The sequence below is a fragment of the Salarias fasciatus genome, chromosome 9 (assembly GCF_902148845.1).
Source record: "Salarias fasciatus chromosome 9, fSalaFa1.1, whole genome shotgun sequence".
Classification (NCBI taxonomy): domain Eukaryota; kingdom Metazoa; phylum Chordata; class Actinopteri; order Blenniiformes; family Blenniidae; genus Salarias; species Salarias fasciatus.
The window spans coordinates 39,462-57,307 of NC_043753.1; the positions used below are offsets into that span (position 1 = coordinate 39,462).

General features: G+C 47.4%; 1 protein-coding gene across 1 annotated transcript in view; it reads left to right on the forward strand.

Moving 5' to 3' along the window:
- Nucleotides 1-1,193: 1,193 nt before the first annotated feature.
- Nucleotides 1,194-17,846, forward strand: part of LOC115394191 (NLR family CARD domain-containing protein 3-like) — a gene marked incomplete at its 5' end in the record, with an annotated part of 43,107 nt that continues 26,454 nt past the window's right edge. Inside the window, 5 exons of the mRNA XM_030099406.1 lie at nt 1,194-2,497; nt 2,585-3,052; nt 6,662-6,835; nt 7,392-7,574; nt 11,832-12,005. Coding sequence (XP_029955266.1) covers nt 1,194-2,497; nt 2,585-3,052; nt 6,662-6,835; nt 7,392-7,574; nt 11,832-12,005 — 2,303 coding nt within the window. The remainder of the gene's footprint in view (nt 2,498-2,584; nt 3,053-6,661; nt 6,836-7,391; nt 7,575-11,831; nt 12,006-17,846) is intronic.

Here is a 17,846-nt window from a genome sequence, read left to right on the forward strand (position 1 = left end):
ATCCAGTTAATATTTCCGAGGGAACAGCAAGTGAAGTTTTAAATTCATCAAACCCTAAACAGGATTTTTTTTTTTTAATACAATAGATTAAAATGCAATGTGAACGCTTGGATGATTGGATTGAAAAGAAATGCAATCCCCAAGCTTTGTCATTTAAAAAAGAAATGAAATCAATGATGAAAAGTCATTTGTTTGTTTTTCAAATCATTTTTCTGAATAAAATACCTTGAAGCAATACTTGCTTCAGTTTTAACTTTTCAAAATAAACACCCTTTGAAACCAGATTACCTTGTAAACCAAATATCTTTGCAATTCATGAGGAGATACAATTTGATCTGCAATTCATGTACCTTCATATCTCTTGAAAATAAGCAAAACACACACGAGTTGAGGAAAGTTAACAAAAACGGAAAATGAATGACTTTTTTTAATATCAGTGTACATCTCTTTGAAATTGATGGATGTGTGTGCGTGTGTGTGTGTGTGTGTGTGTGTGTGTGTGTGTGTGTGTGTGTGTGTGTGTGTGTGTGTGTGTGTGTGTGCGTGCTGTGTTTCCAGACGCAGACACTCAGCAGACTCATTCATAAGTGTGAAGCATCAATGACACAAGTGATTCCAAAAATGCTGTTTATTCTCAATAAAGCAAAACCAAACTCACACATTTGTAACTATCATGTACATATATGTAACCCCTATCTTATGCAGCTATAAAATATGGTCTCCAGCTCTTAGTACAATGACATGGGGCCTGAGGCCTTTTTGAACTTGTGGAATCCAGTTAATATTTCCGAGGGAACAGCAAGTGAAGTTTTAAATTCATCAAACCCTAAACAGGATTTGTTTTTTATACAATAGATTAAAATGCAATTAGAACTCTTGGATGATTGGTTTAAAAACAAATACAATTCCCAAACTTTCTCTTCCAAACTTGAGTGTTGGACCTGGACCTTTAGACACAAAGTAAGAAACTCTTTGTTTCCTGTTGTTTACTCCAAATCAGAGTGAGAGATGTTTTGTTCACTTTCAGACTCAGGTCTTTATTCTGAATCAGTGTGAGAGTTGAAGCTGGATCTTTGTGTCTCTGCTGTGTGTCGTGTTGCTCAGAGTAAATGTTTCTTGGTGTCCACAGAGAGAAGAAGAGCAGTGATGTCTGTGAGGAGCAGCAGGACCAGGGTTCTCCATCAGGACTGCAGCAGCTTCTAGAGGAACATAAGAAGAGTCTGAGGAGGAGATGTGAAGGTGTGACTGAAGGAAGTGATGAAGCAGGAGGAGGAAGCCTCCTCAACAGGATCTACACTGAGCTCCACATCACAGAAGGACTCAGTGAGGAGCTTCAGAGGGAACCTGAGCTGAAGCAGCTGGAGACAGCTTCCAGGAAGGAGAGCCTCCATCACACTGCCATCAGGGTTCAGGACATCTTCAAAGCCTCGGCCCAGCAGCTCAGACACATCCGAGTGGTTGTGACCAGCGGCGTGGCCGGCAGCGGAAAAACCTTCTCGGTGCACAAGTTCACTGTGGACTGGGCCGAGGGCCTGGAGAACCAGGATGTCAGTGTGCTGGTTGTTCTCTCCTTCAGGGAGCTGAACCTGATCAGAGAGCAGCCGTACAGTCTTCTCACGCTGCTCCATGTTTTCTATCCGGCGCTCCAGAAGGTGACGGCAGAGGAGCTGGCTGTCTGCAAGCTGCTGTTCATCTTTGACGGTCTGGATGAAAGCAGACTTTCTCTGGACTTCAGCAACACCCAGCGGCTGGTTGACGTCTCCCAGCAGTCTTCAGTCAGCCTGCTGCTCACTAACCTCATCCGGGGGGATCTGCTGCCCTCGGCTCGGGTCTGGATCACTTCCAGACCTGCAGCTGCCAATCAGATCCCTCCATCATGTGTGGACAGACTGACAGAAGTGCGAGGCTTCACTGACGCCCAGAAGGAGGAGTACTTCAGGAGGAGGCTGAGTGATGAGGAGCTGAGCAGCAGAATCATCTCCCACATCCAGACCTCCAGGAGCCTCCACATCATGTGTGGAATCCCAGTCTTCTGCTGGATCACTGCTACAGTTCTGGAGCACATGTTGAGCAGCGAGCAGAGAGGAGAGCTGCCCCAGACCCTGACTGACATGTACTCCCACTTTGTGCTGGTTCAGACACACAGGAAGAAGCTCAAGTACCATGAAGGACCTGAGACGGGTCCACAGGAGCTGACAGAGGCTGACAGGGAGCTTCTTCTGAAGCTGGGCAGGATGGCCTTGGAACATCTGGAGAAAGGAAACATCCTGTTCTACCAAGAAGACCTGGAGCAGTGTGGTCTGGATGTGACTGAGGCCTCGCTGTTCTCTGAAGTTTGTTCTCAGATCTTCAAAAGAGAGTCTGTGATCTTCCAGAAAGCCGTCTACAGCTTCGTCCATCTGAGTGTTCAGGAGTTTCTGGCTGCAGTCTTCATGTTCCACTGTTTCACCAACAGGAAGACAGACGAACTGAAGACCTTCCTCAGAGAGGACCAGAAACTCATGCGACAAAAGAAAAAATCTTTTCGTGATAAGTTGTCAAAGTTATTCAAAGAGGATGATGGTGAGGATGATGGTGATGATGCTCTGTCATCTCTGGACGAGTTCCTGAAGAAAGTCCTGCAGAAATCCCTCAGAAGTCACAACGGCCACCTGGACCTGTTTGTCCGCTTCCTTCATGGCCTCTCTCTGAAATCCAACCAGAGACTCTTAGAAGGTCTGCTGGGTCGGACAGAGATCAGTCCAGAAACCATCCAGAGAGTCATCCAGAACCTGAAGGAGATCAACAGTGATGAAATGTCTCCTGACAGAAGCATCAACATCTTCCACTGTCTGATGGAGATGAAGGACCTCTCAGTCCATCAGGACATCCAGAAGCTCCTGAAGTCAAAGAACAGATCAGAGGAACTCTCTGAGATCCACTGCTCAGCTCTGGCCTACATGCTGCAGATGTCAGACCAGGTCCTGCCGGCATTGAATCTGAAGAAATACAAGACATCAGAGGAGGGACGACGGAGACTGATTCCAGCTGTGAGGAACTGCAGGAAGGCTGAGTGAGTCCACATGTCATCATGATCAATGTCTCAGTGATATCTGTCGAAAGTAGTTCCTCTCTGGAGATGTTCCTCAATCAGGCATTGATATTAACGCCTGTCCAATCATCCCGGACATGACAATATGTCTGTCAACTTGTTCAACCAGAGAAGTTGATCGTGCTGCACAAACTCCTGATGCTGTCTGGTTTAATAAGGGCAGTTAAATTTGATTTCACCTGCATTTGTCAAACTGTTGGGGTTGGGAGCAATGTGCATTGAATTTACTCCATAGTATCAGAAATTTGAGGCAATCAACTCACAGAGATGTGAGGAGCCATCAGCTCAAGTAGATGAGTCAACTGTTCTGCATCCGTACGGAATAAATTTAAAACTCTCTGCCTCCTGCTGAGCTGCTTCACATTCACATTGACTCATGCACGCCGTCAGCTGCAATTCGGCTTACGTCTTCATGGTGCAGTCTGCACAGAGCAAAATTCATGTTGTAGCCAAATATTTTTAGATTCATGCTGTACAGCATGGCATGTTGTGAACTTATAAGATTCTGAAAATCTCACAGTGGCCATCTCCTCATTTTTTCCCCCTTTATTTTGTGGCCGCATTTCTCCCCGTCTTTTTTGAAGACACATTCCATTTTGTTTTCCACTTGTTTGTAATCAAAGTATGTCGATGTATCATTTCTGTGCCTGGCCATGATCCCACCATAACTGCATCTAAATAACACCACGAGTCTGGACCAAGGAAGTAACATTGCCGGCATCTGCACTGTGAAACAGAAGCAGAATCGTAAATGCAGCAAAACATTAAAAATGTCATTTCGTCTTGTTTTAGTCAACGAAAATGAAGAGACATTTTAGCAGAGCTCCTATTTTCTAAACCGCATTTCATATTTTTTTATCCATCAACAATATTACATGATATGTTTTATTACAGTTGTTATCACGTAACCACGAGTTTCAGCTCATCTCGTTTTCATCATGTCATATAGGTTCATTGACGAGGATATCACGTCATAATTTTCAATGACAAAAGCAACACCAGTTCAGTTATAAATCCTTTACAAACTGTTAACTGCTGCTTAACCAGTCATTTATAGCTCATTAACAGTTTATTAATGGCCTATTAACTAGTTATAATGGATAGTTATACGTTACCAGAACATTCATGTGATAAACCATTAGATCATTAAAGCTAGGGTTGGCGATCTGAATGAGATACATTTTTTTAAATACTGGTTAAAATGATCTTTATGACCCGATGGGAAGCAATTCATAGCGTGTTTTTAAAGTAGAGTGGAAAATATCCGCTATCCACAGCAGGAGTAAAATGGGAAAAACAGCAACCAATAGTCTTGTCGGGACACTTTTTTTGAAACCAATCAAATCCCTTCGCCGTTCGACCTGCCCCCTGCGCGTACATGTCAATGGCGTGCACTGACCCTGGTTCAGTGCGCGCGTAGAAAGACAGCGCATCGTTGCAGAATGGTGGAGAAGAATGTTTAGGGGTTTACTTACCGTTGAGTGCACCATAACTTGGCGTAGTGCAAATAAAGAAAAACAAAGAAATGAAGCGCTGAGGACAGCGGTGCTCGTGCATGTAAGTGGGTGCGTTCCATTGGGGTGGGAGCTGGGTGGAGCTAGGCGGAGCCTTGGGGAGATGCTACATTTGTGCTACATGCTAGTTATCCAAGATCGCCAACCCTAGCTTTAAACTATCACTGAAATGATTTGTTTATTTTACACTTATTCAAATAAGGAAAACTATACATCATTCATAACACCAGTAAAAGGATGAAAGCTTGTTTCAGTGGCTGTGGTCGAGGACGGAGTGACCACATGTACATCTTGACTAGTAGGTCTACAAGAGAGCAAATGTCCATCAGCAGAGCCAACAGAGAGAGAAGATTCAAACTTCAACAACACAAATAAAGCACACGGTTCAGGTCAACAGCTAAAGTAACACAGAATGCTAATTTTGGGTGAGTTACTTTATTCGTCTGCCAAGTTCAAGTCAGCAGCCTCTTGTCTGAAGGACAAGAAGCTGAAAATGTTCATGTCAAGTTAGGCCTGGGCGATATGACAAAAAATGTTGTCACGATATAAATTTTCTTATCAGTCGATATCGATAATTATCACGATAATTGTCAAATCATTTTTTCTTTCAAATTTGAAGGCTGATTCTTGACCATGAGTGAAAGTTGACAAAACCAGATGCTGCTTTTGTAATTTAACCAGTCTTTAATGTCAGAACATGACAAACTACTACACAGCATTTCACAAATATGAGGAACATTGCACAAAATTAAAAGTTAAAATGCAGAACATTGCACGGTGCCCGAAAAAAATGCTGTAATGAGGGTTTGTTGCTGCGAGTGAGCACTGCAGAGCAGCAGCGCCGCCCCGCTCTGTGCCGCTTCGACGCGCCGTGTGAACAGCGCACTGCTCGGCATCGCTCGGCTAAAATCAAAATACCACCAAACAACTGAAGATGTGGGGCCTCTCTTGTCTACGATTCTTTCAGCATGCTTTGAGTGGGTCGGCTCGGTGTAATCCTCCGTCTCATCATCGCTCATTTTGGCTGTGGTGTTGTCCTTTAGCTTTCATGCTCTGTGCGAGCCGCTCTGGTCCTCCTCACCTTCTTCTTCGCTTGAATGTTGGTCGAGAACTAGCGTTCATGTCGCATTAGCGCCCCCCTTTCTCTGGTGTTTGGGTGGTGTAATTACAGTTTAAATCTATCGACTTTTATCGAACTTTTTTATTATTTCTATTGACAAAAATTATATTTCGATAATTATCGCTATCGTTTTATCGCCCAGGCCGATGTCAAGTCCTGTCAATGATCTGTCATGAAGAAACGTGGCTCAGCACTGTGTGTCAGGCTCTGAATGCACTGATCATACTTGTGATGAAGATCAGAGCTCAGTGATGATTTATATCTCTTCATGAGATCTGATGACTAGAAGAATCCTGAAAATGACCTCAGATAATCATTTTGATTGAAGACTTTTGAGTTGAACATTTTTGAATCAGAGAAAGAAACTCAGAACGAGGTGATTTAAGATCAATTCAAACTATTACACACACACACACACACACACACACACACACACACACACACACACGTTTGTACTTATATCGTTGTGAGGACACTCATTGACATAATGCATTTCCTAGCCCCTTACCCTAACCCTAACCATCATGCCTAACCCTAACCTATGCCCTAAACCTAACCTCAACCCAATTGTAACCCTAAATCAAAAACCAAGTCTTAACCCTCAAAAAGGCCATAAAAAGGCCTTTTGAAAAGTGAGGACCGGCAAAAATGTCCTCACTTTGCAAAAATGTCCTTACTCTGTTGGTGAAATACGAATTTTGGTCCTTACTTTTGGGTATGTACAAGAACACACACACACACACACAGATCATCCTGACACAGAATGAATTGGATTCAAACCCACAACCTTCCTGCTCTGAGGCACTAACCTTTACTCCACCATGTGGCCCGTCAGACTTCGCTCTGACGGGCCACATATCTGAAGCTCTGATGTCAAACAGTCCAACCAAAGTGTCCTCTCTCATAACGTCCTGTCCTCTCTGTGTCTCATTACAGACTTCATGACTGTGAATTCTCTGATTCTCACTATGAAGTGATCTCCTCAGCTCTGAAGTCTGACCCCTCCCATCTGAAACATCTGGACCTGAGTCGCAACATGCTGCAGAATTCATCAGTGAAGATTCTGTGTTCTGGACTGGAGAGTCCAAACTGTAACCTGGAGACTCTGAGGTCAGTTCACTGTCTGAAGTTAGAATCTGTTGGAGTCAAATGACTGAGAGGAGTTTAGGAGGATTCCAGATGTTGGAGGGACAGAGAGTGGACTGAGCTCTGCAGCATGTTAATGATCAGCATGTTGATGAGAGCTGATCTCCTCCTGGTGGCTTCAGCTGTTTGGACTTTACATTTCTAAACTCTTCCAGTCTGAACCTTCTTCAGCTCTCAATGACTTCAAATGGTAAATGGTAAATGGTCTGCACCTTTATAGCACTTTTCCTCTGCATTAGCAGACCTCAAAGCACTTTACACTGCATGAACACATTCACCCATTCACACACACATTCACACACCAGTGGTGGCGGCCGCCTTGCAAGGCGCTCAGTCCATCCACTGGGGGCAATTTGGGGTTCAGTGCCTTGCCCAAGGACACTTCGACATGCAGACAGGGGGAGACAGGAATCGAACCAACAACCTCCAAATTGCAAGACGACTGCTCTCCCCACTGAACCACAGCCGCCCCAACATCAAACTTTATCCTCTAATCTGACTTCTTTCTCTCTTTATTTAGTTTGAGGAACTGCAGCTTGTCAGAGATCAGCTGTTCTTCTGTGGTCTCAGCTCTGAAGTCCAACCCCTCCCTCCTGAAACATCTCAAACATCTGGACCTGAGTGGGAACCAGCTGCAGGATTCAGGAGTTGAGCAGCTGTGTGGTTTTCTGGACAGTCCACTCTGCAGTCTGGAGTATCTGTGGTCAGTTGACTGTCTGTCACTGTTGTAGAAGGAGAAATGTTTGTCAGCAGCTGTGATCTGAGACTCTTATCCTGCAGAGAGCGATTTGAATGAGCACAGCAGCAGGTTACTGATGTGTGTGGACTGGGGCTGTCAAAATTGACAATAACGTGGTAATTCCAATTCCTATTGACCCCACAAATATATTTGACAAGGGGTTTAATTCATTTGCGTTTTGTGCCCCTCGTCTCGCACCGTAGTTTGGGAAACTGAGAGGTCTGTGATGTGATACGGCACACTCCTGTACAGTAGGTGGAAGTGTGCCCCTTAAAGCTGTTTGCGATCCTTCAAAACAGGAGGAGAAGCAGTTTGGAAAAATCAGACATATGTTTTGAGTGGTAGCGAGTGGCTCCTCCACAAGATGGCCACCACAACGTGAAAGCAGCGTCTCTGTATCTGATGTCTGTGGTGAGTTGGATGAGGAACAGAGAGGAATAAGTAGGCTGTGAGATTCTTTTCTTTTCGGAATTCTCCAGGTAATTCTCTTCAGTTACTGACCAAAAGGATTTGCTGCTTCAGGAGTCTGTTATTGTGAGGCATGAGCTCAATCAGTTTGAGTAGAAAAATGTTTGGAAAACGGGAAATGTAGCTGGTTGGACACTACATGGTCAGATCATTACTAAATGATATTCCTTTCAGGTCAAAATGTTCTTTCGGCCTATTTTTTGAGCCTGCAGAATGTTTGAGGTTATGTGGAGATTATTCTGGACAGTATTTGATATTGTTCTGGACTGTGGCAACAACAATAAACATGCATTTACATAAAGGAAAGAATTTTTGTCCGGCCCCATGTTGACAAGAGTATTGAGAAGTTGAAAATGTTCCCTTTAATGGACAGAGACACTTTAAATCAAGGACCGTGACATTGCCTGGTGTGGAGCCAGGCTTGGGGTTGGGGCTCACAAGAACCTGGTGGCCGGGCCTTTGCCCACGGGGCCCGGCTGGGCTCAGCCCGAAGGAACAATATGGGCCCACCCTCCGGTGGACCCATCACCCGCTGATGGAACCATAGGGGCAGGGTGCATTGTGGATTGGGTGGCAGCCAACGGCAAGGTGATCGGCAAACTGATCCCCAGACACAGAGACTAGCTCTAGGGACATGGAATGTCACCCCGTTTGGGGGAAAGTAGCCTGAGCTTGTGAGGGAGGTTGAGAGGTACTGGATAGATATAGTCGGGTACACCTCTATACACAGCCTGGGCTTTGGAACCCAATCTCTCGAGAAGGGCTGGACTCTCCTCTTCTCTGGCTTTGCCTGCGGTGAGAGGCGGCGGGCTGGTGTGGGTTTGCTTATAGCCCCACAGCTAAGCCGCCATGTGTTGCAGTTCACCCCAGTGAACAAGAGGGTTGCATCCCTGCGCCTTCGGGTCGGGGATAGGTGCCTCACTGTTTTCTCGGCTTACAGTCCGAACAGTAGTGCAGAGTACTCGGACTTCTTGGAGTCCCTGGGAGGGGTGCTGGACTTTGCTCCAACTGGGGACTCTATTGTTCTCCTGGGGGGCTTCAACGCCCACATGGGAAGCGACAGTGAGGGGTGTGATTTGGAATCCACGGCCTCACTGATATGAACCCGAGTGGTGTTTTGTTATTGGACTTCTGTGCTAGCCACAGTTTGTCCACAACGAATACCATGTTTTAGCACAGGGGTGTCCATAAGTGCACTTGGCACCAGGACACCCTTGGTTGGAGGTCAATGATTGACTTTGTTGTCGTGTTATCTGACCTCTGGCCATGTGTTTTAGACACTCGGTTGAAGAGAGGAGCAGAGCTTTCGACCGATCACCACCTGGTGGTGAGTTGGATTCGCTGGCGGAGGAGGAAATTGGACACTTGGCAGACCCAAACGTGTTGTGAGGGTCTGCTGGGAACGTCTGGCAGAACCGACTGTCAGCAAGGTTTTCAGTTCCCACCTCCAGGAGAGCTTCTCTCATGTCCCAAGGGACATTGAGTCAGAGTGGACCGTGTTCTCCAACTCCATTGTCGAAGCGGCTGCTCAGAGCTATGGTCATGATGTCTCCTTTGCATGTCATGGTGACAACCTCCGAACCCGGTGGTGGACACCGGAAGTAAGGGCTGCCATCAAGCTGAAGAAGGAGTCCTATCGAGCCTTGTTGGCTCGTGGGACTCCAGAAACAGCTGACGGGTACCGGCAGGCCAAGCGCACTGCAGTCCAAGTGGTTGTGGAGTCCAGAACTGGGGTCTGGGAGGAGTTTGGGGAGAAGGACTACTGGTTGGCCTCGAAGAAATTCTGGCAAACCATCTGGCACCTCAGGAGGGGAGAGCAGGTCTCCACCAACACCGTTTACAGTTGAGGTGGGGAGCTGTTGACCTCAACTGGGGATATTATAGGACAGTGGAAGGAATACTTCGAGGACCTCCTCAATCCCGTTGCCACGTCCTCCATGGAGGAAACAGAGGCCGAGGTCCCAGAGGTGGACTCGTCCATCACCCAAGCTGAAGTCATGGAGGTGGTTGGTATGCTCCTCGGTGGCAAGGCTCCGGGGGTGGATGAGATTCACCTGAGTACCTTATGTCTCTGGATATGCAGGGACTGTCTTGGTTGACACGTCTCTGTAACATCGCGTGGCGGTCAGGGACAGTGCCTCTGGATTAGCAGGTCATGGCGGTTCCCCTTTTTTAAAAGGGGGACAGGAGGATGTGCTCCAACTATAGGGGGATCACACTCCTTAGCCTCCCTGGGAAGGTCTATTCCATTGTACTGGAGAGGCGGATTCGACCGATTGTTGAACTTCTGATTCAAGAGGAACAATGCGGTTTTCGTCCTGGTCGTGGAACACTGGACCAACTCTGTACTCTCCATGGGGTGCTCGAGGTTTTCTGGGACTTTGCACAACCAGTTTACATGTGTTTTGTGGACTTAGAGAAGGTGTTCAATCGCATCCCTCGTAGTGTCTTGTTGGGGGTGCTTTGGGACTACGGAGTCTGGTGCGACTTGTTAAGGGTTGTCCAGTCTGTTGTTGAACTCAAGCAGGTCTGCCCTTTGTCACCGGTTCTGTTCATAATCTTTATGGACAGAATTTGTAGGTGCAGCCACGGGCCAGACAGAGTGTGTTTTGGGGACCACAGGATTTCATCTTTGCTTTTTGCAGATGATGTTGTTCTGTTGGCTCCATTGAACCTGCACCTACAGCATGCACTGGGGCAGTTCGCAGCCGAGTGTGAAGCGACAGGGATGAGGATCAGCACCTCCAAATCTGAGGCCATTTTCCTCAACCAGAAAATGGTGGCTTGCTCCCTTCAGGTCAGTGGAGAGACTCTGGCCCAAGTGGAGGAGTTTAAGTATCTTGGGGTCTTGTTCACGAGTGCGGGGACAGATGGAGCATGAGATTGACAGGCGGATCGGCGCAGTGGCTGCAATGATGCGGTCATTGTATCGTTCCGTTGTGGTGAAGAAAGAGCTGAGCCGAAAGGCGAAGCTCTCTATTTACTGATCAGTCTACATCCCCACACTCACCTATGGTCATAAGCTTTGGCTCATGACCGAAAGGACAAGATCCCGGATACAAGCGGCCAAAACTAGTTTCCTCCGCAGGGTGGCTGGGCGCTCTCTTAGAGATAGGGTGAGGAGCTCAGTCACCAGGGAGGAGCTTGGAGTACAGCTGCTACTCCTCCATATCGAGAGGAGCCAGCTGTGGTGGCTCGGGCAGCTTTTTAGGATACCTTCTGGCTGCCTCCCAGGGGAGTTGTTTTGGGCATGTCCCTCCAGTAGTAGGCCCCGGGGAAGACCCAGGACACGCGGGAGAAGCTGTGTCTCTCAGCTGGCCTGGGAACGCTTTGGGATCCTCTCAGAAGAGCTGGAGGAAGTGTCTGGGCATCGGGAATTCTGAGCATCCCTACTTAGACTGCTGCCCCCACAATCCATTCCCAGATAAGTGGTAGAAATGGAGAATGGATGGATGGATGAACATTGGGAGTAGATGGAAAAATGTGCAATCAATTTGCGATTATTCGAGATTTAACTATGGGCAATCATACAAATAATCGCGATTAAATATTTTCATCAATTGACAGCTCTAGTGTGGACATGAGGAGGTGTGTGACTGTTGTGTTGACATGTTAATGATTTGAGTGATGACGATCCACAACAACAGAACAGCTCATTGGTCAGGAGACAGTAATGTGGAGCAGCACATTTCTCCATCAACACATCTGAATGGTTCCTCCTCATTGATTCTGCTGCTTTCTTTCTTTACTTAGGTTGTGGAACTGTAAGATGACAACGATCAGCTGTTCTTCTCTGGTCTCAGCTCTGACGTCCAACCCCTCTCTACTGAAACATCTGGACCTGAGTAGGAACCAGCTGCAGGATTCAGGAGTTGAACAGCTGTGTGGTTTTCTGAAGAGTCCATTCTGCAGTCTGGAGGATCTGAGGTCAGACTCCATGTTGGTTTGTGTCATGGGAAGGTTGTGTTGACACTGACTTGCAGACATCATTCTGATCTGACAGTGATCTACACTAAGGATTTCCATGAGCACAAACTAAGCAAACTCTTGACTTGTTGACTTTATGTCAAGTCACCTTGGCTGTTGACATTTCCTCCACTGGACTTGCTTTTGTTTGCTTCTGTTGGTCAGTTCAGATCAAGTCAGTCACAATAGTTTTGTTTCATATATTTTTAATTGATCAGCAAACCAAAGTATAATGGCATTTACATGAAATCACATTTCTACATCTTTCTTGTTTTTAGTTTTATATTAGGGCTGCATGGTATACATGGTATGACGGTAGAAACAATATAAATTTGGCCACGGAAGAGATTTGCGTTCTACCGTGATACCGTCATCTCACCTGATACAGTTTAACTGCTACTGCTACATAAATAAAATGTGATGAAACGATCGTTCAATCCTTCTGTTTTACTGAAAATCGGTGCATCGCATCATTGAACATGTTACAGCTTCTTCCGGCACACGAATTTCCTCCTATTAACATTCTTTTTCTAACAACATGCAGAGAGAGCCTGCACTTCAGGGGCCATCCTTTCGTAAGGTAGACAGTTTGGTTACAGAGGGAAGAAAGATTGGTATGCACTGAGATAGACAGGAGAATCGAGGGAGTATATTAATTTTAATACAGTTGACTCGAGCCACCAGTGAAAGGTTCAGCAAAGACCAACGGTCAACATCTTCTCGAATTCGGGACAATAGCGGAGCAAAATTAGCACCATATAAATTTGAAAATTTGTCTGTAACGCAAATTCCAAGATAAGAGAATTCATGAAAAGCAATTTTGAATGGAAAGGTACTTAGTGGGAAAAGTCTTTTTTTTTTTTTTTCCCTTGTCCTGTTCGGCAGCTGGGGCGTGCAATATTGTATGATTGTAGCCTTTTACTATCCGAACAGATTTTAATGTTAGCAGCAGGACGAGACCGAGTCTCCTCCTGCTGCTGCCTTTATTTAAAGCTGGCATCCGGCATGGCTGCCGGACAGGACCGGGACGGAAACGCTCAGAGAGCAGGGACAGAAAGAGAGAAAGATAAAGAGAGGGAGAACGGGGGGGGGGGGGGGCACAACCTATGTACAAAGTCACAATACAAAACAGGCGTCACTTACCACATCACACGTCACCTACCTGCGCCCCAAGTTCACATACATTTTTTTTTCCTTTTTTTCCGAACCATATTAGTGAACAGACCAGGCCACAAAAATAAAAGGAGGTGTAGGGGAGGAAGGAAATGCAAGGACACCACAAACCGTTTTTTTTTTTGTTTTTTTTTTGAATATAGCTAGTAGTAACTAGTAGTAAACTCGGGGCGTGCATCAAGAGAGGTCTGCTACAGATTATTATTCCATTATTCTAACCACCACAAGAAGACAAGGTAACCGAGTACGTGAAGAGTGATTAAAGATCAACGTGATCATGTGAATATGATGGTGACAGTGATGGTGATAGTGATCATGCATATATGACCTCTGAGAAGGCCAGAAGCAGGCCAGAGAGGCCCCTCAGAGCCCAGACAGCCGGCAGACATCACAGAGCCCGGATCCAAGCCGCCCCCCCAGGCAGACGCCCACGCTCCGGTCCAGAAACGGGGCAGAGGAAAGCCCCGGCCGGGGACCCCGGCAGTCCCGGGGCCCGGGCCCCGCGGAGCCACGACCGGCAGGAGCCGGTCCACCCCGGGCGCCGGACGCCCGGGGCGGGCAGGGCCGAGAGCCCGAGGCCCAAGAGCCCAGGAGCCAACCCTCCACCCAGGCGGGGGGCCATGACCCACCCGGGAGAACCAGCCCACACGGGCGGCTACCCACCCCAGGCCAGTACACCCCCCAGCGCTCCGGCCATGCACCCCGAGATCCAGGGCATCACCCCCCCACCCCACGACCCCCACCCGGAACCCACCCTCCCGTCCACCGCCCGGCCCACCCCTCCCACCCCCTGTCCTCTCCCGCCTCACTCCCCCCCGCCCCAACCCAACACTCATACCCACTCACTCATACTGACACACACACATGCACACACACAACCACTCATCCCTAAAACAAACGCAGACACACACACACTCACATTCCAACACACTCACACACTCTCACGCACACGCTAACAAGCACACACACACACACACACACACACACACACACACACGCACACACACACACGCACACACAGTCCATCCTACCCCAAACACACTCACATTCCCGCGTCATCCAACTGTCACATCCTGTGGGAGACACCCCCGGAAGGCAAGGGAACACCGAACCCCACATCCAGGACCCCCCGCCACCCACAACTGCCGCCCCCACCCCCCCACCCCACCGCCGCAGACAGGTATGCACCCCCCAGAGCCAGCAGCCCCCCAAACCACAGCCGCTCCGAACCCCCGGCCTGTGGGGAAAACAACAGCCCCCCCCGCCCCACCCCCCACCAGAAGGAATCCGGAAACGGGGGTGCAGAAGACCCCATTGCCCTCCCTCCCCCCCCTCCGTCTCGTGAGTGTTGATGGAATATATGTTGTTTGCGATTAAAATTTGAGGGTCAGTAACCACACCGTGCCGCGAGTGAGGCCAGACGAGCAGTCTCATCCACCTGAACAGGCCCACCCCCGACACGGCGCGCCAAGACCCCCCGACGTGTGTGTTTGTATGTATTTGGTCATGTTAGATGACTAAGTGCAATTAAGACTGAGAGGCGAGCCATTGAAGCGTGCAGTGATTGGGGCCACTTAGATGGCCCCCTCCACCACACCCAACTTGATAAGCCCGCCTCCCAAAGCCCTACGTGTGTGTGCATGAGAGCGGGGGGAGAGGGGGGTCCGGGGATGCCGCAGCACCCCCGTCACCCAGGAACCCCCGATGAAGGACAGGGCCAGGAGCGCCACCCCCCCCCCCCCCAGGACCAGGGCGGACAGCGACTATGGCCAGAGAGCCACCGACCCAAGAAGCACACACCCATCATGCATCAGGAGGAGTGAAGGTGAGGACAGACAGGGGGGAGCAGAAGGACCCAGACCCAGGGCCCACCGCCCCCAGGCCCACCGGGGCCACCCCCCACAGGACACCGCACTCTCTCATACATAGCTCCAATCGCCCACACATATACACCCACACGTACAGACATACATACATACTTACAGATACACACCCACACACACATACATACCCCGCTCACAGATACATACCCATACACACTTACACATAGTCACACACATGCACATACATATCCAGATACACACCCACACACTCACATACACCTACATAAATACCCACACATACAAAAACATATATACATACTCACACATACACACCCACACACATATACACATACACGTACACGCACCTTCCCCAACCCCCTATCTACCCCCCCATCCACCCCGCCCAGTCCCCACCACCCACCCACCTCCCCCCACCCATCCACCCCACCCCCCTGTCCCCCACCACCACAACCACCCACCCCGATGCCCTGAATTCCGGGGCAGCAACCAGACACCAGGGCGCGCACCGACCCAGGCCGCGGCAGCACGCCCGAGCCGACCGGCCCCCCCAGCCAGGTCGACCCCCTCACCCTCACGGAAGGAGAGAGCCCCCAGGCACCAGGGCCCAGGGCCCCCAGCCACACCCGCCCCAGGACACCCCGGCCGCCCGGACATGAACCGGCACCCGCCGACCCCGGCCCCCCGGGGCCCCCGCCCCACCGCCGCCAGACAGCCCCAACAACCGGCGGCCCCCCCACCCCCAATCCAAACCAAACACGAAGTGGGAAAAGTCTAGCGTGATTATTAATAGGAAATAATTCAGTTTATACCCCGATATATTGCCAAAATCCTCCAACGTAGTGAGAATGGCTGGAACAGAGACCGATAGGTTAGATATATATAAAAGAAGATCATCTGCATAGAGAGACACCTTCGGTTCAACATTATTTCTGGTAATACCTTTTATGCAGGGGTGTGATCGCAGGGTTATGGACAAAGGTTCAATGGCGACTGCAAAAAGTAAGGGACTAAGAGGACAGCCCTGTCTTGGTGAGCGAGATAAGGGAAAATATTCAGAATAGATGTTGTTCGTCCTGATTGAGGCTTGCGGAGAAGAGTAGGGGAGAGCGGGGTAATTTGTGCCAAGGGGCAAGTAGTGCCACCCCTATTATTTAGAAAACCATAGTAGTTTTTGGTCATGTGACCACATATTTTTGAAGAGGCGTCCATTCCGCTCATCTTGCAAAAAAAGGGAGACACATAGCTTGAGAGGTAAGCACATTTAAGTTTAAAAAACATTTTTTTGCCCTCCAAAGTAAAATTTCTATGTTTAAGGTTTTTTGATTGCTGTGTTTGAACAATTATAGAAAACTTTGAAAACATTTCACACATGTTTTACTGCTTTATTAAGCTACATCATGAGTCTATACAGTTAACATGATGCTAGCTCAGAACAGCTGGGGGATGCATTTTTTTCAAAATGGTGGGCCTGGGGTAATTTGTGCCAAAGGACCTGGGGTAAGTTGTGCCACTGGCACAACTTAACCTAACTTGTGATTATTTACTATACATTACTTTTTTTGAATGTACTGTTATTGTACATCTTATTCTTCCATTTGATCACTAAAACTGTGTCATTCTTAATTTCAGATCAGAATCCATCATGTCACGCAGATACAAAAGGAAGACAGACAGGGCTCCAACTTTTCAAAGTTTCTGAAGCAGGTTAAGAGGCCTGTTGATGGAAAGTCCATCTTCACATTTAGAGAGAATGATGAAGGAGTCATCCCTTGAGGTGATGTGCTTAAAAAATTTCCCCCACCATAAAAGCGTGGTGATTGAGCCAGAAGGGAGCGCAAGTTCATATTCCACTGCAGCATTGACAAGTGGAATGTCCAGTAGTAGGTCGAATCTGTGAAGATATTCAGACGCAGTCAGGTGCTCATTTTTGATTTTTGATTTTGTTCTTAGCATGTGTTCATGTGGCACTAGGCCTTGTTGAAGCAAATTGGCCTTTGATTATGTTAAAACTTTAAATAAGCATTAAAAAAGTAGTTTTGTATTTAATTTGTCTTGTTTTTATCTAGCATTGTCATTTTTATATAAACTTTATTTCAGACAGTTGGTCCATATGAAAAATACAAAAAACATTACAAAACACTAAATTTTTGATATTAAAAGTATCTTTTTTACTTCAGTTATCAGTGGCACAATTTACCCCAGTGTATTCTGACTAATGGCACAATCTACCCCGCACTTGGGGTAAGTTGTGCCACAAAACTACTTTTTTTTCCAAAGCTATATTTCTCACACAGTTTATTTAAGATCCAAAGCGATTGCTCCCAGGGAAGCACAACATCCTAAACTGTATGAACATATTTTAGTTGCAGGCATTCCTGTTATCCCCGTGTGTAAAAGGAACTTGAAGTAAAAATTGGCACTACTTACCCCACTCTCCCCTAAAGCAATTTAATCCATGTAACAAAATTATTTCCAAAACCAAATTTCTTTAATGTATAGAAGAGATAATCCCATTCCACTCGATCAAAAGCTTTTTCAGCATCAAGAGAGATCAGAGCTTGCTGAGTGTCGGAGGAAGTATGTGTGTAGATTGTATTGAATAGGCGTCGAAGGTTAGAGAAAGAGTATCTTTTCTGGATAAAGCCTGTCTGGTCTGAGGAAATGATCGATGGAAGAACTGATTCTAATCTAAGAACAAGGAGTTTGGACAGAATTTTAAAATCTACATTAAGTAGGCTTATTGGACGATAACATTTACAGTCTAAAGGGTATTTTCCTTTTTTAA